The sequence below is a fragment of the Balearica regulorum genome, chromosome 9 (genome assembly GCF_011004875.1).
Source record: "Balearica regulorum gibbericeps isolate bBalReg1 chromosome 9, bBalReg1.pri, whole genome shotgun sequence".
In the NCBI taxonomy this organism is placed as follows: Eukaryota; Metazoa; Chordata; class Aves; order Gruiformes; family Gruidae; genus Balearica; species Balearica regulorum.
Window position 1 is genome coordinate 6,257,232 of NC_046192.1, and position 21,364 is coordinate 6,278,595.

The window sequence follows — 21,364 nt, forward strand, 5'->3', positions numbered from 1 at the left end:
CTGCTTGTGAGTAATCCACTGAATAACAATTCTCAGACATTACTTTAAAATTATTTTTCAAAAAAGACTGTTAGATGTTCAGACTTCTCATAGGCAATTCCAAATTGAAAAGTCAAAGAAACAATAACCTGTGAAGTACTGATTCACTTCAAAATCATAGAAGTTACTAGAGCAAGACTTTGTTATGCAGGCTATTTAAAAGAGACTGAAGTAATTCCACATATATTTATGCATGAATATATGTGTGTGTATGTATCTCAAAACCTCAAAAACAGTGACCATCAGAGCTCAGGGAGAAGATGCTAGACATTAGATTCTTCTCCAATCTAGCAAATAAAAATATAATGGTCTAACATTAGTGAGCTATCAATTCAAATGATTAAATGAAGGTTAGATTCCAAATAAAAAAACCTGAACATCAAGAAAACAATCTTTGCTGTAATCCAAACAAACTTGTAACAGCTTAAAAAAAGTAAACTGTGAAATAATATAGCTACACAATACAAGTCGTCAGAATTTAATGGTGTTTTGGCCTTAATTTGTGTTTCAAGCTGCATTTGGAAAAAAAAAAAAAACAAAAACAAAAACAAAACCAACAAACTCTATTTGAATTAATTCAATTTTTATCAGTAACTGCTAAATCAAATTTAGAATAAAGTATATGTTTGGTGATTATGCTAATCTCACCAAACTGCTACATCCAAATTATCCAAGTAAATGAAACGTAATCAGTAACTTGCAGAAAAATCAATTTTGTTAACTATCTCATCTTCTGGGATGTTGCTGATTTTAAATGTTTTCCTTCTATTTATTTTATATAAGGAGTATATGAGCAAAGTCACTAAACACTAACAGAGATTCTTAAGTCTTTCATGAGTCAAAAAGAACAGCATACATTTTTCAATAATGAACCAGTAATTATCACAATCTCACCAACACTCATCCAACCAAGCATAGTTAAAGGTATATTTTTTGCTTTGTGCTCACATAGGGCAATAAACACAACAAAAAAAAAGATAACTTCTTTATTAAGGGAGCACCTGTCCAGTTTTTGACTCCACTTTTGCATTCTGCTATAATCTTCTCCGGAAAAAGCCGTACCAAATTCATAGTTTCTTTCCAGTAAGTTTCCTGCAAAATCAGGACCTCAAAAATATCAAAACATCTGAGTTACTGCATAGTAGCACAGCTTTTTAAAAAATAAATGCAAGTTCTTACTAGTTGCAACAATCATGTTGCATTCATACGATTACCAGTAGCCACCACATGTAATAAACCATCTATGCATATGTGGATTAATACCAATACTTCTGCAAGGAGCTTGAAACTAGCATAAGAGAAGAGTTCGTAAGCTTGAGACCACATAACTATGTTTTATGGCAACGTTCCAGAAAACCTGCTGAATACTTCTATACACAACCTTCTTGAATCCTTCTTTATCCTGCAATGATAAAGAACCTTTTAAACTGTTTGCTAAGCATTTTTTCTTTTGCAGATTTTGACTAACATTTCATGAGATTCAATAGATTTGAAGGGCCTGATTTTCTGAAAAAGCCTCTTTTTCAGAAGTCTGCAGTACCACTTTGTACTTTTTTTTTTTTTTTTTAAAGAACTTCAACTCAGCCTTCAACCTTGCACATGCAGTTTTACATCTGGAACTAGAGACATTATTTACCTACCTACCTGATGGCATGTACAGGTAGTTCAGAGATTTTTCTTGAATTCAGTAAGATTATTCTCCTACCATTGCAAAGGAAAAGTGGCCAATCTGGTATTGTACTTGTGAGAAATACCTTGATGAATTGCATTTAATCTGAAGAGCTTTCTAATCATGTAAATTCAGAGCATTCTGTCAAGCGAATATGCCTGAATCACACATATTTGGTTTAACTCATACTGAAAAAAAAATTACAGCAATTGCAGCGCTCTGTCATCATCTTAAGAAAGCAATTATAGTAAAATACTACTGTCACAACTCCACAATGTATCAGGCAATGTCCAAGGGGCTTTTAATAGTAGAGTATAGCTCCATCTTACCATTTTAGGTGTCCTGTGGTGCAACTGGAGACAATTGTCACTGTCCAAAAGGAAAGAACATTTTTTGCTTGCTTAAGTTACAAACAGCAGCAAATAAAGCAGGCATTAAACTATTCTGACTGTATCCATTACACAGGGACACTTTCCAGAACATCTGACCTTGTATGAATGTATTGCATCAAACAAAAGAAAGAAGAGGCAGATCTGAGTCTGCTAATTCTTGCTTTTATTGACTTGTCAGTTATTACTTTGAAGATATGTACTGGACTCACAAATTTCTCTATGGTACATGCCACAGAATGAAATATAGATTTCAGTAAAGGTGCCAAATGAAGTGTATTAGTAATTGCTTGCTTTATTTTTATCATTTGTACATTAGTTTGCTTAGAAACTAAATCATCAAAGCAGGACAAATACTCAATCCACTGGTTTGTTTATTTATAGAACAAACACCCATGAGATATTATCGTACTACTTCACTTTGTATACAATTTCTGCCTTTTCTATGGTTAGGATCCCCAATGAGTTTTTATCGATACCAAGACTGAGTCTTATCCCTTCTACTGGTCTAAAACACCAGCAATATTCAGAATTACTCCATTTATTCCCTGGTTGATGATGTCATTCATTAAAAAGCAACCTTTGCAGACTATATTACGAACTCTTCCATGAGGATCCAAACCAATAAAGCCATGCTTCATATCCAAAATTGCTACATCACTCCCCAGTCACCAAAATACCTCCAGCTTACCTCCCTTACCATCTTGCAAGACTTGGTAACTTGTAATACTTTCAGTTCCTGCCACGTTCACTGGCTCTTCTCCGCCCTTTCCCCTTCTAGTGAACATCAGAACTTTTGCTCATGTGGTGAGGTCTGGACCATCCTTGCATACAGCCAACCACCAGAACCAACAGCTTCTGAGCTTCTCTTACTGACTTTTTCTAGGCTAACAACAATAATTTGGGCCTCATCTCTACCTAGCTGCTGATTTCCTAACAGCTTTTAGGAATTTGTATCTATGACGTCTTTACCACTCAATCAAGTTTAGCAGAATAGTAAAGAGGCCATTGCACAAACTGCATTTCCTTGGAAAGGCAGGCCAAAGCCAGCAGCATTTAAAAGCCTGGCATGCAGACACCTCTTTTTAGCCTCTGCTTTTGCTACTGATATTCAAACATGTATTATGCCTTAGTCATGGCAGTGGCTCTCCAGTAGAGGAAGATGCCATTCATTTTACATAGAAGTGGTATAACAAATGAGCAGGCAATCATTCAGCTTTCAAAGGATGTGGCTGCTTTTTTCTTCTGCGTTCAGTCACTCAACTGCCCTGAATGAAATAAGAACATGAATAATGCGGGATGTTTTGAAAGTACAAATAAAAGCACCCACCACAAATGTTTGTATTGATTTAAGGTCAGAATAAGATTTAAAATATTTTTTGATGATAGACTTCCCAGCAAGGCAAATGCAGAAGCCACAGATGGATAGTTGTGCAGTGAGATATGGGCTCCTTAATTAAGAAACCTACACATAACTGAAACAGCTAGTCTCTGGAGGTAGACCTGTACAGAAAACCTGTAGTATAAAAAAAACCTATGTAGATGTTTAAGAGCTTCTAATTGGGTGAAAGACTCATAATAGCTAACACACACCTTTTGCGACATGTTAAGAGATTTATGGAAGAGTAAATTAGTTAAAAAATCAATTCAAGATTCCCTTTAAATTTTATCTGTTACTGTCTGCTGGAGACCATTCTCTAAGCTGAACAAATCTGAGTTACTTATTACAAAGAGAATTGGCTATGAAATCTACACCTTATTCAGTGTTTGAATATTTTACACACTGCATTTCTCCTGTTACAGTCATGATTCAGACAGCCCAAATGTATTTCAACCCATGGTTCATTTACTATTGGGGTAAACCCTGATCCTCAGGCTTGGCTGTTATTTTTTGTAACTTAAGAGGTTTTGGTGAGACATTCACAAGATCAACAAGAGAGTAAATGTCCTTCTGCAATAGCTATTGCAGGATGAACAGTTCTTTATAGTGACACTCCTAGCATTGCTTCTGTTTGTAATCTTTGCAAATATTTAATTCCCATCCAGATAGGCACAAATGCTGAACAATAAGTCACCTTGATTCATGACATCTATAATGCAGCTAAGTCTCTATCTTTCTTGTTTGTTTAGCTTGTTAGTTTATAGGGACAAGGACCATCTACTGGCAATATTTGTACATGATCAAGCACAGCAGAGACTCTGAACTCTACTGCAAGAGCAAACACTAACAGTTTTAATGTGGTTCTGTTGCTCCTTTCAAGCAAATATGGAAATTAAAGGAACACCCAAAGCTCTATCTCAGCCACACTAATCCTGTGAAAGCAATGACTCACCTAGTAATGGCTTTCCATAAATTAGGCAGCTAAAATTGGGTAGGAAGCATTAAACCATTAACACTTCCTGTAGTGTAAGTTTTCTCACTGCATGTGAAGAAAATCCGTGGCAGTAAAAATTAAAGAGATGAAGGTGTCAGCACCCATCATGTTAAGATATGTTGTTAATAATTCAAATCTTCCTCCTTTGGAGCGTATGGTTTTAGAATGAATCATTCTTTACTTCCTTTTTCAAATGAAAACTGAGGTTTTGTTGCTTACTAGTTCTGCAGGTTTTATTCCCAGCTATTAAAAGAGAAGAAATTAATATGGCTAATTGTGTGTGTTGCCAGCATCATATTATAGTAGTTCCCTACTGTAGCAATGTTTTGTATGTTATCATCTCACATACATCAGTACTGAAATGGAAATGATTGGTAGTAAAACTGACAATATACAAAAGAAAAGCCATGCATAGCTTTGGGAAACAGAAAGAGATGGAAGAGAAGGCAACACTGCACTTTTGTACCCATGAGTGGTCTTTGGGAGTAGCACTCCGTTTTACTCCACAGAGCAGGTCAGTTGCTCTGGGCCTGGCAGGAACAGCACGTACCAAAAGGGCACCACTGTGACTACTGCTTTGTGGAAGTGGAACATGATAAAATAAAGGTTGAAAACTGAAATTTCAGGACCAATATCCCAACTTGGCTGCTGAATTAAGATGGGTGGTAAAAAAAAAAAAAAAAAAAAAAAGCTTTTGTTCAGCATCCTGGTTTATTGCTTTTGAAGGAATTTGCTAATTATGAGGTGCCAGGCTACTAGCCTTTATATAGGCCCAGAATTTAACTGGTAAGTAGCAATTGCTGCAGAGTTTGGTTAAGCTCCACAACTCCAAATATCTATTTTAGATATTAAAAGCAAAAGATATGACCATGGTGCCAGATGTAACAAAGTGCACAATCTTCTCATGCCACAGAAAGGACTATCACAGACCTATTCTCCTAGAAAAGGTGGGAGAAGCATGGGCCCCATGCGCAGAGCTGGCAAAGGCCTCAATACTATAACAGTTCTTGACATATTGCGCAGGTCACCCAGTGACAGCTGTCCTTCAATTACTGCTTCTAAATTTTGTTGGCATCCTATTTTCAAGAATTCTGAATATCAAATATTCAGGTCAAGCTCTCATATCTTCTCATTTCTATATGGGTACAGTAATAACATTTCTAATCAAAACCATTTGTTCTGTCCAACCCAGTCTTGCTGCATCTAGTTCCCATTCCTTTTTGTTTCTCTGGCCTATACTACAAACCAAACTAAACAAGATCTTAAGAGAATAGACTATAGAAATGTTTTACTATTAATAACTGAATTTTGTAATCATGTTGCTCTGCTCCTCCTGGAGTATGCACCCACTGTAATCTATTCCTTTACATAATACTTTCTCGTCATGGGGACAAGCAAGAGAGACTACTGCTCCTGAAGCTGCTGTAAAACAAGCAAAAAGAATTTCTAGTTTAAAGGGAAGCGGTCTAACAAAAAGAAAGGCTTACAATTTTATTTTTAATTAAGTTAAATATATTTAATTTGAAGTTGCCCATGAGCTGGAAGCAACACAGTTCCTACATCAGTTCAGCCACTTCTTAGCAGTTAAAAAAAAAAAAAATAAAAAAAAATCACATAGCAGAGGAGCACACACAAAGCACAGGCAGTATTAATGAGTCTAAGAGACTAGGATTTACCAGGGCCTTAATCCCTCCCTCATCCCATCCGGTAACAACACCTCTTTCATAGCATAGTGTCACAGGCAAGACACTGCACTTCTAAATATGCTCCAGTATTGATCAGCTCTCCACCAGATCATTAATACAGAGGCGTCCCATATATGCAAACTTTTGTCTCCAGTCACTACACAAATCTACTGCCTTTTTCAAAATAAACTTCTGGAGACAGAAAGACAAGAGGGGCAGGTTGTTTCTTAAGAACTGTGAAAAGGCAGATGGGAAACTGACCCAAGACAGAGGGCAAGCAGGTATTGCTAAGAAGGGCAGGCAGCAAGTGTTGGGTTCTCACTCAATGTAGACATCCCTGTAAATCCAGGAAACAACCAGCAGGTTTGTAGAGATGCGACTGCTCAAATTATAGAGAAATAAACCAGAAGGGCAAACAGCAACACCTGCAGATATTTCTGGGTGGCTGAGTATCTCTCAGTAGATCCAACACTTTGTAATTAGTACAGGTGAACCTCCTGGTGCATGTAAAGCACTGGCACAAGTCCCTTGGGACTTCTGCTTTGTGGTGGGACTAGAGGAAGGATGGGTGACTAAATGGGAGAAGTAAGGTGTGGCGTCTGCTCTGCCACAGAAACCCAGTATAGCCTTGGACAAAGTCAACCGAACCCAGCTTCTTGAGAGGCATGTCAAATGTCTAATTCCCACTGATGCGTATGCCGCTGAGATCTTCGAGGATCTGTCTTTGTGCCTTAGCTGTAGTTCTCTATTTCTGTATGATTGTGAGGCATCAAACACTGCAGCAATAAAGGCAGCACACAGATACCTACAGCAGCACAGATGATCTTTCATAACAATAACCTGAACAAAAGTTTTTCCAGAGTTTTTCACCCATTAACATTTCCAAGTTCACCAGAAGGGTTTCTGACTTTTTTTTTTTCTTTGATAAACTCCATATATTTCTGACCCTAGCAGGACCTAATCAGACTATTAAAGTGACTTTAAGAGTTATTACAATTACATCAGACTTGCGTCAGGCTGAAAGGGTCTAGTTGCACTACAGGGTGCATTAGGCTGTAGTCACCAGCACAGAGCACTGCAACAGAGCAGGAATTCAGGACTGCAACTCCAAGGCTACCTCGACACCACATAAATGGAAGCTGTGCCAGGCATGAGGAAAGAAATCCCTATTCCAGCTAACAGCCTTTTAGCTACAACATATAATCTCAAGTACTTAGCTAGCCATCTAACTGTCCTTTATCTCCAACAAAAAATCCACTCTTTCCTATTTCCCTCTTTTATGTTTGAACCTACTATTTTCTCCAGGTATTTGCCTTTTCATAGGCAATTTATTTTCTCTCTTCAAAGATCTTTTCTAGTGAGAAGATATTTTCCCCAGTCCATAGCTTCTGTTCCCTTCACATGTCACAGCATGGCCACTTTTTTCTTCTTTTTTTTTAAATATATTAGCATTTAAGAAATCAAATTTCAAATTAGAAGCCATGCAAGTTTATTCCTGATGGAACAAGATGTGACCTCTCATGAAAAAAAAAAAATCTAAAAGACAGATATTGTGCACATACTGCTGGAGCAAATTCACTCCACAAAAGGTTTTGCAAGGCAGAGTAGTTACAGGAGAACAAAGACAGTCAAAGGTAGCCAGAGTTAGTCATAGATCAAAGGTGAGGAAAGAGGCAAAAAAGAAAGAACAAGGCAGAGATGGTTATGTTTTACCCTAGTAACACACTTTACGTGAGCCTCACTGGACCAGAAAAATCTTTCCTTCAACCAGCATCACGCTATCATAACATGCTGCTCCTTTATTTCACTCACTGCTTAACTGGTACTTATTATTGTATGTGTCACCAAACACCAGGCACACTTGCAGGGGTTTCAAAGAACCATGAATAGCAGAAGCCACCACCCTGAAGCCACCTTCCCAGCCAAACAGTGAGTAAGGGTTGTTGCAGGCTGGTTTATTTCCTAGTACTCTGAGAGAAGAAACAATTCAGGAAGAGGACAGAAGTCTTAACTTCTTTTAAAATGTCAATTTCTGGAGCATTGTGATGGAGACATAATTCTGCACTAACTCAATTCTGTGAGACAAATTTGGAAGACATTAGCAAAGAGAAGACATTCATTAAAGCTCTGGGACAATCATAAGCATGTAAGAGAACTACGTAAATCATTTTTACTCACTTATGCTACTCAATTCAAACCAGGATGTTCTATCTTCTCTCTTAATTCCCATTAACAGTTGATAATTCTGAAGGGAAAAAAATCCTTAACATATACAATGGCTATATTTGTCTTAGTTTTCCAACAAGATTTTAATTCTTCTCTGTTTCATTTGTCAATGTCTATATGGTGTAAATCTGTGCTGAGGTTGCTAGTACCAACTGTCTGTAAGACACAGAGGAGTATTTTGATTGTTTTTAGCCTATTAAAACTATTATCCTAATTAAAATTCACTGTTCATTCCCCCACTCAAAAAAAAAGCTCTGTCTTGCAGACAGGTGTTTTTAGAGGGAAATCTCTCACCCACCTCTTCAAGGAGTTTTCAGCTGAGTGCATTCACTTGAACTTTCAAATCACTGCCTGCTTGTCTGATCCATATTGCTCTGCTCTGGCATACCAGATGTGAGAGACCCAGAGCCTACAGGCCATTTATGCATTTCTCTTGATTTCAGCCAATTGCATATTAGCCATATATACGTCCACATAGAGATAATAAGCACCAACAACACATCCTGTGTAAAGCAAAGTACTACTGGGAACAAACAAGTACTCTTCAAAGCCAGATTGCCTGAACTCAGCCAACAGTCACCTCAGCGGACTGGAGATGAGGCCCCAAAAACAAGAGGCTGAATTCCAATGTTTTAATTGGTCAAACAACTTCTCCATTTTAGATAGTCTGAAAAATAAAACAAATTGCCCATCCCAAAACAACTCATCTAGTGCACACACATACAAAAAATACCAGCCTCTCAGGATTTTATTTCTAAAGACAGAGCAAAACAGTGAGTTGTCAAATAGAACATGGTTTGCATCATAATGCTTATATGCAGAATAGCTCTTGCACAGCATCATGGAAACATCTAAACTGGGTATTCGCTATACACATTTGCACAAAGCAGCTGTCATTAAAAACATTGGCAATTTGAAAAAAATCTGCATGCTGCTAGGCAGAGGTGTTTGTTCCTGTGCTGAATATCTTCTCACCTAGAAATCTCACAGTTCTCAAGGAGTATTAATATCTTCTCTCATAATCTTTGTAAGGTCAACTTACTTGTCTTTTTGATATGAGTTAAGCATCCTGAGCATTTATCCGAATATGCCCAAGAGCAAATTCTATATAAAATCTATGTTGTACTTGGAAATACAAAATGCACTACATTCTGGAAAACTAAAGGCTCATTGAGAAGAACCTTGTTTTGGTTATGGCAGTAACTATAAGGAATTCCCAGTTCCACACCATCTCTCACATGCCTAGTATTTTTGCAAATGCTGAGGCATCCATGATGATGCTGTTTGAGATGTGAGATTAAAGTAAAAGAAGCCTTCTCCATCCTGACAATTCTCATGTTTCTGTACTGCTCCTGAGAGAAGGATTTACACGGCTGGACTTGGGCAGAACAGAAAACGCAAAGGCTTTATGGAAATTCAGAAGTTCTGTTTGGCATAAGAAAGAGTCAAGGCCCTCACCTTAATTCCTTGCATATTCTAAGTTAATTTTCTTCTGACCTCAGCCTACAACCAGTCTGTTTTCTGTTATGAAAAGACTGTTACTCTCTATTCTGTTATTCTCTCAAAGAGACAGCCAAGAAGAATAAAGGCAGATTATTCTACTTTGACCAAACTAAAGGGAATTGTAGCTCAGAGCAGAGGGATTCCCTTTGTTTATCTGACAACACAAGGGAATTACTGCAATCCTGTCCCCTGTCACCACTGACAACCTGTTTGATGTGTTTCTGCTGCTAGAGACCCAAAACACACGCTACCATCCCAGTACAGATTCAGATGAAGGCCATTTCCACGGGAAGTTAGGCTAGGAGCCCTCTGTCACTTGGAGCTGTAATTTGATGCTTGCTGGTTGGTGTATCTATAATCAATCTGTAATCAAGCCACCTCAGGAAGGGAAGAGTCTCAAATACAGGCAGACAGTGACATTCACCACTGGGAAGTTGCAGGGGAAGGCAGATTTCAAGATGGACCATCTGCAGGTTAACAAGGGACCACAGTGAAAACAACAGAAAACTGTATTCAGCGAATGAGTCACCGCCTAAGACACCTGGCTGCCAGAGACTGTTATGTGACTGTGCTGTCAAGAGTTGGCTCAGTGCAGCAAGCTGGAAGTGTAAACACCTATATTTGTCTCCTCTTCCCCGTACGCTCACCAAGTTGCTGTCCCCTAACTGTTACTCACAATACTACCCCACCACCCTTCAAGTAAGAGGAGTTTCTCATTTTTTATCCTAAATCCCAGATGATAATTTTTTTAAAGATATGAAGAAATCTTTATCAAGTACCTTCCTTTGCTATTTAGATGCATAATCCCATAAGCAACCTGAGCAATCAGTTTCAAAGCAAAACAAAGATTATAGAAATAAACATAAGCCGTTGAGAAAAATCCTTTCAACTAGAGGAGTTTTGCAAATGGTTGCATATATCCAAACACTGAAGCACAACTACTCTGGTTCAAGTTGGCGGAACAGCTACCTTTGCTGTAAACCACATTCAATCCTATAAACAAGCAATGCTAGAACAAACCCAGAGACAAGCACCATCACCAACCAACCAAACTAATTAAAAATGCAGTTTTAAATTAAATCAACATTTGGCTAGTCACTGGTAAAGTTGTTAGATGTTTTACAATATTTGGGGATTTTTCAGGTTCACTCAGCAAAGTATGTAATGCTTAATTCATTGGGAGTTACCTTCTGAACTATACTTTTTCTACTTTAAATGTTTTCCCTCAAGTTATGCAATACTACTGCAGCATCTCAGAGTGAAAGTACCTTGTACAGAATGATGTAGCTCTGAGCTGAGCCTGATCTAGAGCCAATAGCCATGTTGGCTCTGAGGATTTTGGACTCAGGTTCCTAAACATCTAGGACCTCTTGGACACCTTTTCCCTTTGCAGGGTAGCACTTAATCTTCTAACGGACTTCAATACTAGCAACCATTCAGTGCAATCAAACTTAAGGTTTCTGGAGTTACTTGCTACGAGAACTACAGATTCCTCCAAGACTACAGGAAGTTATTCAGAAATCTTGGTACCTCTTGTTCACTGACAGTGCACAGGAATGAGGATATTTCTGAGAGAGGAACCCTGCTGTTCTCTCTGGGTACAATGCTCCCTTCCCCAAGGTGCAGGCCCCCTCGATCCATGCACACACACTATCTGTCTTGTTAAGCTCTTTCATCTGCCCAAATACAGAGAGTGTTTGATTCTGTAATTGTTGTGTTTTAGTCTAAGTCAAAGTGCCTTCTTTCTGCATGACAAGTTTCACCATCCAGATGGCTCATGGAATAGGAAGGGCTGGGACGAGAGGCTCAGGATTCAAAACAGGCTTTATTTCTAAAACTGTGGTGGTGAAGGAGATCCTCGGCAAACAACTATCTGGAAGTCAGCAACAAGAAAAATATCAACTTGCATAATTTGTTACTGGCTTTGCCAGGTGGGGGTTGAAGCAAAAAAGCACCTGTCAGCTGTGATTTCTGTTATGAAATCATTCTACTGCTAAAACATTTCAGTCTCAGTACAGAACTTACAATCAAATCCACTTATTCTCTCCTAGAGTTAACTCCATAAAACTGTCACAACAAGGACAATGAACATGCTAATGCAAGGGTCTTTACTTTAACATTGCTGCTGTAGCCATGCATCAGTTATGAAGATGAAATACAAGAGACCATGTTGTTTCGCATACATGCAGCAATTGAGAACTGACATGAAAAATGTGCAAGTCAGCGTCAACATGCCAAGACACATGGCACATATTCTGCCTTTCATTCCCTTCTGCTAGTCTCCCTGAAACGTTCAATGCAAAGAGAAAAGCATCAAAATGTTAAGTGACTTGAAATATTTTTGTATTTATATCATCTAGTAAACAAAGTTGCTGAAAAATGTCACTGTGTAATCTTCATATGTGTGGGAGACAATATCACAGCTGTCAGGGAATGACTGTACAGCTCCTTGCTGGAGAGTAGTAGTCAAACATTTCAGAAGCAGACTTTTATAGCCTGGTGGCATCTCTGCTAAACACTTAGGATATCCCGACTGTCGATTGCTTCCAGGAAGATATCTGCTGATTCATCCTGGCAGTACCCACTCTTAAGCTGAGCTTTCCCCAGATCCCAATCAGCAGAAAGGCTCTCAACTACAGCACTGACACCAGCTCAGAGGGTTCTGCCTTGAAATTCTCAGGTAATCTGATGGACTATAAGTTATCATCAAATCTCAGTCAGCTTTTGAAGCGCAGGAAACAACCAGATACCTAAAGCCTTCTGTTTTGTCACTCACTGCACTTGTGATGGAAAACAAACAAAGCTCCTGCAAATATGAGTACTTGGCCAGAACCAGTCCTAGCAAATCAGGCCTGCAGCATCTACCATGTTCACCCTGTGCAAGGTCATTCTGCCAAAGTTTTGCTTATTGATGCTCAATCCGATGCCTATTTAGGAATCTGCATTTTTACCAACAGGCAAGTCCAATTATCTTGTGGTAACGGTTTTGTAAGATTTGATCCCACTCAGGATGTTCAGCAGCACAAAGTGCCATGCCAATCAGTTTAGCAGCTCACTGATAGCACAAAGTGCTCTATGCCTTACAGGGTTAGATGACAACTTTGGTCTTGCTGCTATTGATTAAAGCTCTTTGTTTCTTTGCTTCCCTTCCCCTTTCCCCATCTGAATTGTCACCATGGGTGACAGCTGTTGGGTGCAGCTATTCTCGCTGTGCACACACTGGAAACAGATAGTACTGGAGACACATGAAGGAAAGAGAAGGGGGAACCATGCTCTATCAGAGCTATCGCCAAACCTAGCTGAAGTTCAGGAAGTTTTCCCACAGATCAACCTAAAAGAGCGTGTGTGTGTGAGAAAGAGGAAGACAGATTTTTGTCTCTTTTTTTTTTCAGTGTTGTTCTGGATCACTGAGAGCAGTAAGAAGTGTCCAGTCATAGACTTCCCCTCTAAACTCCAAAATAACGTACAAAACACTATTGCATGCAATAGTCTGTGCCAACAGCTGGTTGATAATAGTAGATCAGGTTTATGCTTTCAAGCAGCAATGCCCTTTGTCTTACTGCAGCACACTGTAATTAAGGCCTTGAGTAGGGCCAGATTCACTAGCATGATAAAAAAGAGCTATTTTTGTATGTGTATTCAAATGAACAAATATAATATCTAACCATTAACCTCCCAAAGTAGATAACAAGTGGGTTTAGGGATAATTAATGATTTTCATAGTTTCTAGGAAAGCTTTAACAGGACCCATGTATTTCTAAAACGCTGGCACATTGCTTGACTCAGGACTTCAGTTTCTAAAAGGGCAACTAGTGCATTACAACACCCACCCACCGCCATCCCCCACCTCCCAGAACGAGCACCCCGGCCTTTCTGTGGGTGCAGAGGAGATGCTGAGAAGCCTATGGAGACAATTCCCAAGTCCTTTCCTTCACAAATCCACACTTGCTTTTATATAGGCACCCATGTTTCAGCAGAGCTGCATACTTTGGGTGCATTGCTCACTTTGAAGGTTCACAGACTGATTCCAGCAAGAACTGCAGTTCAAAAGGCTCACTGGGAAAGCTCTCTCCTCACCCCTTCTCCAGAGGTACATGAAATCTAGATTGAGGAAGGAGATCTGGAGAAGCAAGAGAGGTCCTGGGCTAAAGATCTGTCCTGCTTCTCACAGCCCAAAACCAAGAGGTACCTGCTACTAGCATGGATATAAGGAGCACTCTCTGCCGAGCATGCCCATCAAGCTCCTGTATGACTCCACAGAGAAGGATCTACCTCCACAGCCATGCCCTGAAGCAACACAGTCCTTTGTGCTAATTCAACTGCCATTTTGCTAGATAAACCAGGGATTAGACCCACCATTTCCAGAAGTTACAAACTGAGTTGCAAAAGCCACAGCTCTGTAGCAGCGGGTCACAACTCCTGTCTTGGTCAGCACACTGCTCCTTGGTAACCTTGCGTACTACCAGCAATTCCTATCTCTTCCAGTCTGCTGCATGTGACAGATTTGCTTCTCCTCTGTTATGGATCCAGACACCCTAACTTGATATAAACACATATGGTTTTAGTAGAATGTGCACTCCGCACTACTGAGACAGCATTTACAGGGTAACAGACTGATAGCTTTTTCCAAACTACCAAGCTATTGCAAGACATGGTGTAGAGAGATGAGAGCAGACACCAAGCTAGAGAAGATTGCATTGAATATGAAAGATGAGAAACCTCTCTTGCAGGGAACCTGGGTTTTGTTCTCTGGGGGAAGAACATGAACTTTTGCATTCAAGCCAAATTTAATAATGCATTCCAGTGATCTGCCTTTTTTTTTTTTTTTTAAACTCCCACATTTCCTCCCTTCACAAATACCATATGTTTTCCCCTTCTATGATAGGTATTTCTGCAGCATCCACTACCAAAAGGTTGAAGATGAAAGTGCTACCAAGTTATCATGGATGAAAAGTCAAAATCTTGAACGTTTGGGAAACGGCCAAATGTTAGTTCAACTAACTTCAACATATTCAATTTTGACTGACCTTTTCAAACAGAATCACAGAAGTGCTGAGATTGGAAGGAACCTCTGGAGGCCATCTAGTCCAACCCTCTGCTCAAAGCAGGGCTCACTGGATGAAGTTGTTTAGGACACCATCCAGTCAGATTCTTTAATATCTCCAAAAACACTTCACAGAGGATGTCTCCTGAACACATTCACTACAGTCCTTTAAGAAGTTCTTTTAAACCAAATTTTGCAACTTCATTTCAAAGAATGAAAGAAATCTTTTGACAATTTTGTAACATAACACGTTTTCCCGCATCTAGAATGGGAAATAAGAAAAACCTTTTCCCTACAATGACTGCATTTTTAATACTGTTCAATTTTTTAATTTCATTTTCCAATTAAAATTTAAAAGTTCACTATATAAATTTCCATCTGGATCTGGTGTGAGCATCTTGAAAGAAAATCAGCATCTATCCAGTATCAGGCACTAAACAACAGTTCAGTACAACACTTATCACTCTGTATTTCCTCTGCTCAACTCTTTTCTAGACCAAATAAGGAGTTTTGTAAACTCTGTGGACTCTTCCTTTCCTACTTACCCTCCAGCATAAGGCACCATTCAATGAAGCAGGACACATCATAGTCTCTGGTGTATTCCCACCACCCATCAGTTCTGTTTCTGTCTCCGGCTTCTTGCAAAGGCTGTCTCAGTTCTGCATGGTATTGACATGTTTCATAATAATAAAACCTCCAGTGAAGTTCAGAGCACTGATTCCTCACAAACACAAACTGTCAGCTATTTGGTACTTCCAAAACACAAGCGAACTACAGCTCCACTGTATAAATATGCAGTGGCAGCACTTGATTCCAATACATTTACTGGTTTACATTTACAGAACACTGCAATAGATGAGAATGTACTTTTAAAAAAACAAAACCATAAGAAACTCCCCACAATTCCTGAAACAATGTGGTTTTGATCTTCTAAAAGGTCATCGTAGGAGAATCTCTATTTTCTAGAAGAGTTCTCTTTTGACCCTGTGATACTGAGCCCAGCAGGTGTAAGTTAACACCTGACACATTTCCTTCTCATTTACTCTGAAATAGAAATACTTTCACTTTTTTGCATATTTCTCATTAAATTTTGAATCTGAAGATATCAAGGAACTTGCTCAGGTAGTTCAGGTCATTTGGTCAGGAACTTCCATTCTAATTATTTCACCCAGTACCGAAGCTACAATATAACTGCAACTGACAAAACACAGCAAATGTACAGACAGATCTATTTCAATGAGTTACTACTTTACACAGAAAAACATAAGGTTGTCGTAACTGAGCAGTTAAAAAAACCACCACCTTGCAATCGTTTAGTGGTTGTTCAGTGGATAATGGAAAAGAGTTTAGAGGGCTCAAGTACAAACATCAGGAAAAAAGGAACTGCATCATTAAAACCCACCAGCCTAGTTAATTACTGGTAATGGCTACAAATAATGACAGTAGAGAGTACTGAATGACGTAGGTGAGAGGATATTCTCTAAGTCATAATTGCCTAAAATAAGCAGTTCAGTCAATTTGAACTTATTTGGGACAGCCTGTACCGCCCCTTCCAGGGCACCATAAACATTTGGCTAAAGCTGTCAGTCAGAATCCTGCGTGTGTTCTGCATCCTAGAAACAGTGGCAGAAGGGCAGTGGAAGGAAGGGAAGAACAGGTTTAATAAGTTGCTCTCCTTTCTTCAACCATGCCTGTTCACCCTGGGAGCATTCTGTACGCACACATGCACACACACATGGGTTTGCCTGGTGCTCTACAGCCTAATTATTGATTTTTTTCAGGAAGACATTAATTATGTAAATAGCATCTAAAAAGGGGAAATGCTCCTTTGGCAGACTGATTCAGCTTCCACTCCAGCCACTTAAGTGTCCTGTAAATCACTCCACTGCTGGAACAATCTATGCAGAATGCCTGGAAGTCAACAGGAACAAGTTATGGCTGATGCATAGGCAGAATGAATGAGTGCTAAGTCGCAAGGAAAGGGACCACTGAACTAAATATATTTGGGTTTCATCTACCTCATATTAGCCTGCTTTGAATAATGTTTATTGTGACACATATTCACTTTATCTGTACTTGTCACATATAATTCCCAGCTGCTCTCATTGTGGAATTATTTTCTTTGCCAAGGTCCTCAAGATACCATTCAGTTTGATCTCTACACTTTCAAACACTCATCACCCAAATATCCAAAAGATTTAAGACTTCCTTGGGCTACCTTTATCTCAAATGACAAGTGAGTGTATCAGGAATAACACTTAATGTGAGCTGGAAGCATTTATTTCTAATGCAATACGTGAAGAACATCTCTGCATGATGTCACAAATGAGCAAGTCAAGGGAAGCAAACAATGAATAAGATACATACATCCCTCTGTTGATGTCTCCTATTCCTTACTTCGGGGCTCTTACTCAGAGCTGTGAGCCTTAGAACCAGCAAACAAGGGTCAGAATAGAACTGTGCTGAACATGGGGTCCTTCGCCCTTCTCAACATCATCTTCCCATGTACACAGCCCTGCTCCACTGAGTACACCCTGGTTATTTTCACTACAAGCACCATTGCATCCCTTAAATGAGAAGAACAACCCACTCCTTCATAGCTATGTTTATGTGAACCAACACTACAAGACCCTCAAAATCACCGGTCCCTCTGGCTGACTGTAGGGGCGGGGGGAAATGTCAGAAAATGTCAAGACTGAATCTAGGTTCTCTGAGTCTGAGACAGCTGGCCACCAGATGTAAAACCCTGAGAGCTCCACTGAACTCAAATCTTCCTGCCACCATAGATTTCCAGAGCTCTTTTGGAATGTATTTCTAAGGAAACACACTTACCAGCACGGAACAGCTGCACCACTTAGAAAATTTACCACTCCATTTCATGCTGGTTATACTTTCCTAGGACACGCACTGGCTGTATGCACTTTTGTAAGCCACTAAACTCCCTAAAAGCAGTAGATCAGGATTGTGTAGAGAACAGTACTAAATCAGTTTGTCTCTGCTGATCGGTACCAGAGAAGGGCAGGGTAGGGAGATTTCACCGAGTTTCATGAAATTATACCCACAAGAGGTAGGCTAAGTACTGCTCTACTAACAGCAGGAGACCATAGCCACGCCATTCTTTTCAGAGAAGCTGAATAGACATTCAACCAGAACAGACTCATTACAATTGGTGGAACCATTTTAATCCCATCCATCCCCTCCAGGATGTACTCCTTACTGCTCTAAAACAGGCAGAAAGATTTTTTTAGTTTTTTTTTTTAGAAAGCTCTAACTGCTACCCAAGGAATGAGATACAGTGAGGCAATTCTGCCCCAAGGAGATCCAGGTGCTTTGCTTTGCTGCTTGTCTCACAAAAGTTGTACCCTGCAATAGAGCACATTTGTATTGGATTAATGTAATCAAAGGCACCCTGCTGTCTGGTCACTGACCTCTCTGTAAACAACAGATGACATGATGCCATGAGCTTCTATTATATATAATTACTTATTGAGATGTGACCATTGTAAAAGAAACAAAACCATGTACTTCACCTCCTGCTGTTAGTCTATTTTCCAGACAGGAACAAAGCCTATGAGCACCTCAGCTTTGAGTGCCATTTTCTTCTCCTTATCTCCCTTCACTGCTCCTCTTACCTCCTCCAACTAAGTTTGTGTGTTCTTTTACACCTGGAACAACCCTCCCAGCTGCACTGGCATGGTCCAGCCCTTCTCTGTTCTTGGCTTAGATCCCTCTTATATCCTTCTCCTTTCATTCAACCTTTTTATGTCACAGCTGCCTCTCCTCTGCCTGCACCTAGGTGAAAGACATCTGTTACCTGAATGTATCTTACCTGCTCTGGATTGTACTCACTGCAATAGAGACCACAGATTCCCACCTGATGTAAATCAATGCAGGTCTGCTGGGATGATACATAATCATGAATCACAGAGAAGATAGTGAATAAGGAACACTATTCTCTGATTTCCAGTACAAGAGTAAGATCAGATGTAACAGCAGGAGAAGTAACCTCTGGTATTTGGTGCTCACTAGCAATTAGCTTTTATAGTCCAGTGAACTACAACTGTAGCTGCTGCTACCAGTCAGTAGCTAATATACATTTATCTCTGTTGTTCATCAGTAACTCAGAGGCTACTGGGACATGATATTCATGCAGATGTTCAAAAAATCATTTTCATTACAATATCTGGCAATGAAACAGAAGCCAACTGACACTGCCAATGACAAGCTACTTCTTTGTCTTAGCTTTGTTTTGATTATCAAACTGGAAGACTGTATTGCCAAAATAGACAAAAAGCGCTTTCCATTTTTCTTTTAATTTTTGTCAAAAGATAGAAGTCTGCTACAGAAGAAGCATGACTGAGTTATATTAGCATCACCCTTTCATTTTATTTACAAATGCTGTCATGAATACCTATGTACACCGAGTCTGAAATATACACAGGTTAAGGTTAGTTATCTGAGTTGCTGCTTTGTGTCTGAACAGCTTAGATTGTATAATACTGCAGCAGCAAACTCTTGTATTAATCATTGAAGAACAGCTCACATATCAAAAAAAAAAAAAAAGTATTTGATGTCATCATCTGGCTCTTAATATAAACACAACCAGGCAACAGAAGCTTACAACACACTGGCTTTTGCTAGATGGAGTTCAGTGTTTACATCAGGAATCTTCTTTTAGATAGCATTTTTTTTTTTTTTTTTTTACTTCCAAAGAGTTCCTTGCTTTGGAAACATTTTAGACAACATGGACAAAAGCTTATTGTCCCAGATATTATATAGGAAATAGCATTAAAGAAAAGAGCCAACATTTCAGAATATGCGATTGTAGACTATTTTGAAAACCCCTCATGAAGAACAGGTGGTTAATGGAAATATTTTTAAAGTAATTTAATCACAGATTGCCAGGATTGTTTCCACTCCTCATCTTGTCTGAATCAGCCAAGCTCCAGTTCTTCCAAGACCACCCAATACCAGCAAGTATCTGGTCCCACACATCACATGTGAGTGACTGTTTGCTTTAAACATGTTCTCTGACTGTCCTTTAGGAGTCACTGGGAATGAGCAATGAATTGAGACAAAAGTAAAATGATGCATTTAGCTTCTTGAATTCTTTTGTGAATGAACAGGGGTCCAATCAATTCCTACTTACCTCAGCACACTTCTGATTTCAGAATTGCCTTTGGAGGTTTCATCACTGCCTAGCAAAGAATGTTTATGCTTTCATTAATCCTGAATGTAAAGACTTGGAAGAGATATTTGAAGAGATGCAAACAAGAAGGAACAGATTATTATCAAGCGCTGCTGACAGGAAGCCATTGGTACTGGAGATGGTGAGGCTGAACTGATCAGACAGCTAGTATTTGAGAGAGAACATTTCATTAAACAGTGAAAATAAACAGGACTCATTAGCCATGGATCAGCAGCACTGAGTGACTCAGGCTATCGAACAATCCTGACTTGAACCTGTTGAGGATCTTGGCCCAGCATCTCCTTTTGAGTATTAATCCGAGTTAGAAATGTGTCAGAAATGCTCTCCACTGCTGCCTGGCAGTTGGATAAACAGCAGCGAGAGCCCCATCTAAGTGCTCACAGGTTAATAGCAGTAGCAGATAGATTAGACTTTGATGCTGCTTCCTACAGACTCCGTCTGGCTGAATAACACATGCCAAGCCCCACGCCCTGGAAATCCTTCTTCAGAGCCTGCAACTGCAGGATGCCATCCACAAGGGCTACGGCAGCTTCAGACATTTTATTCCCGTTTCCATCCCTTCACCCCACCCCGCTCACCACGCCGCACATCCCACAGACACCAAACCGATGCCGGATCGCAAAAGTTAATCCCCCCTCGGCTGCGGAAGCAACAGGGTAACACCCGCTGTCTCCCGAAGTCTGCAGAGCAACTCTCCTGCCCCCACGGCGGCTGTGAACTTTCCGCGCGCGTTTCTTTGCAGGGCAGCCCGCAGCGCAGCCGGGCGTGGGACAGGGGCGTGGGCCGGGTCGGGCGCTCCTGGCTGCGTGGGGCTGCGGGGCCGGGCAGGGCTGCCCGGGTACTCACATGGCGTGCAGCCGAGCGGGTGCCGAGCGGCTCAGGGTCTGCTGCCTCCCTCTCCAGCAAAGATGGCTTTCTGGCTCTGCCTCTGCTGCCAGCAGCCTCTTAGTATTGTAGGCACTGTTGCTGAGATAGGAGGGGTAGACACCGGCTACTGAGCATGCCTGTGCCTCACATCACGGAGTAGGAAGTAGAGGCAAGGCACAGCGGTACCCCCTCCCCACCCTCATGCCAGGCAGGAGAAAGTCCTAGAGTGACTCACGCAACCGGAGCCGCTCGCTCCTACCCGCATCCCGCCTCCTCCCCGTGCGGAGCAGGAAATGTCTCGCTGGGGTGTGGTTACCAGAGCTGGGCTCATTCCAGCCAGGAGGCTTGGCGGGGGGTA

At 40.2% G+C, this 21,364-nt stretch overlaps 1 protein-coding gene across 1 annotated transcript in view; it reads right to left on the reverse strand.

Moving 5' to 3' along the window:
* Positions 1-21,269, reverse strand: part of LOC104639168 (vesicle-associated membrane protein 2) — a 52,821-nt gene extending 31,552 nt beyond the window's left edge. Inside the window, exon 1 of the mRNA XM_075760938.1 lies at positions 20,986-21,269. Coding sequence (XP_075617053.1) covers positions 20,986-20,987 — 2 coding nt within the window. The 5' untranslated portion in view covers positions 20,988-21,269. The remainder of the gene's footprint in view (positions 1-20,985) is intronic.
* Between the last annotated feature and the right edge of the window lie 95 nt (positions 21,270-21,364).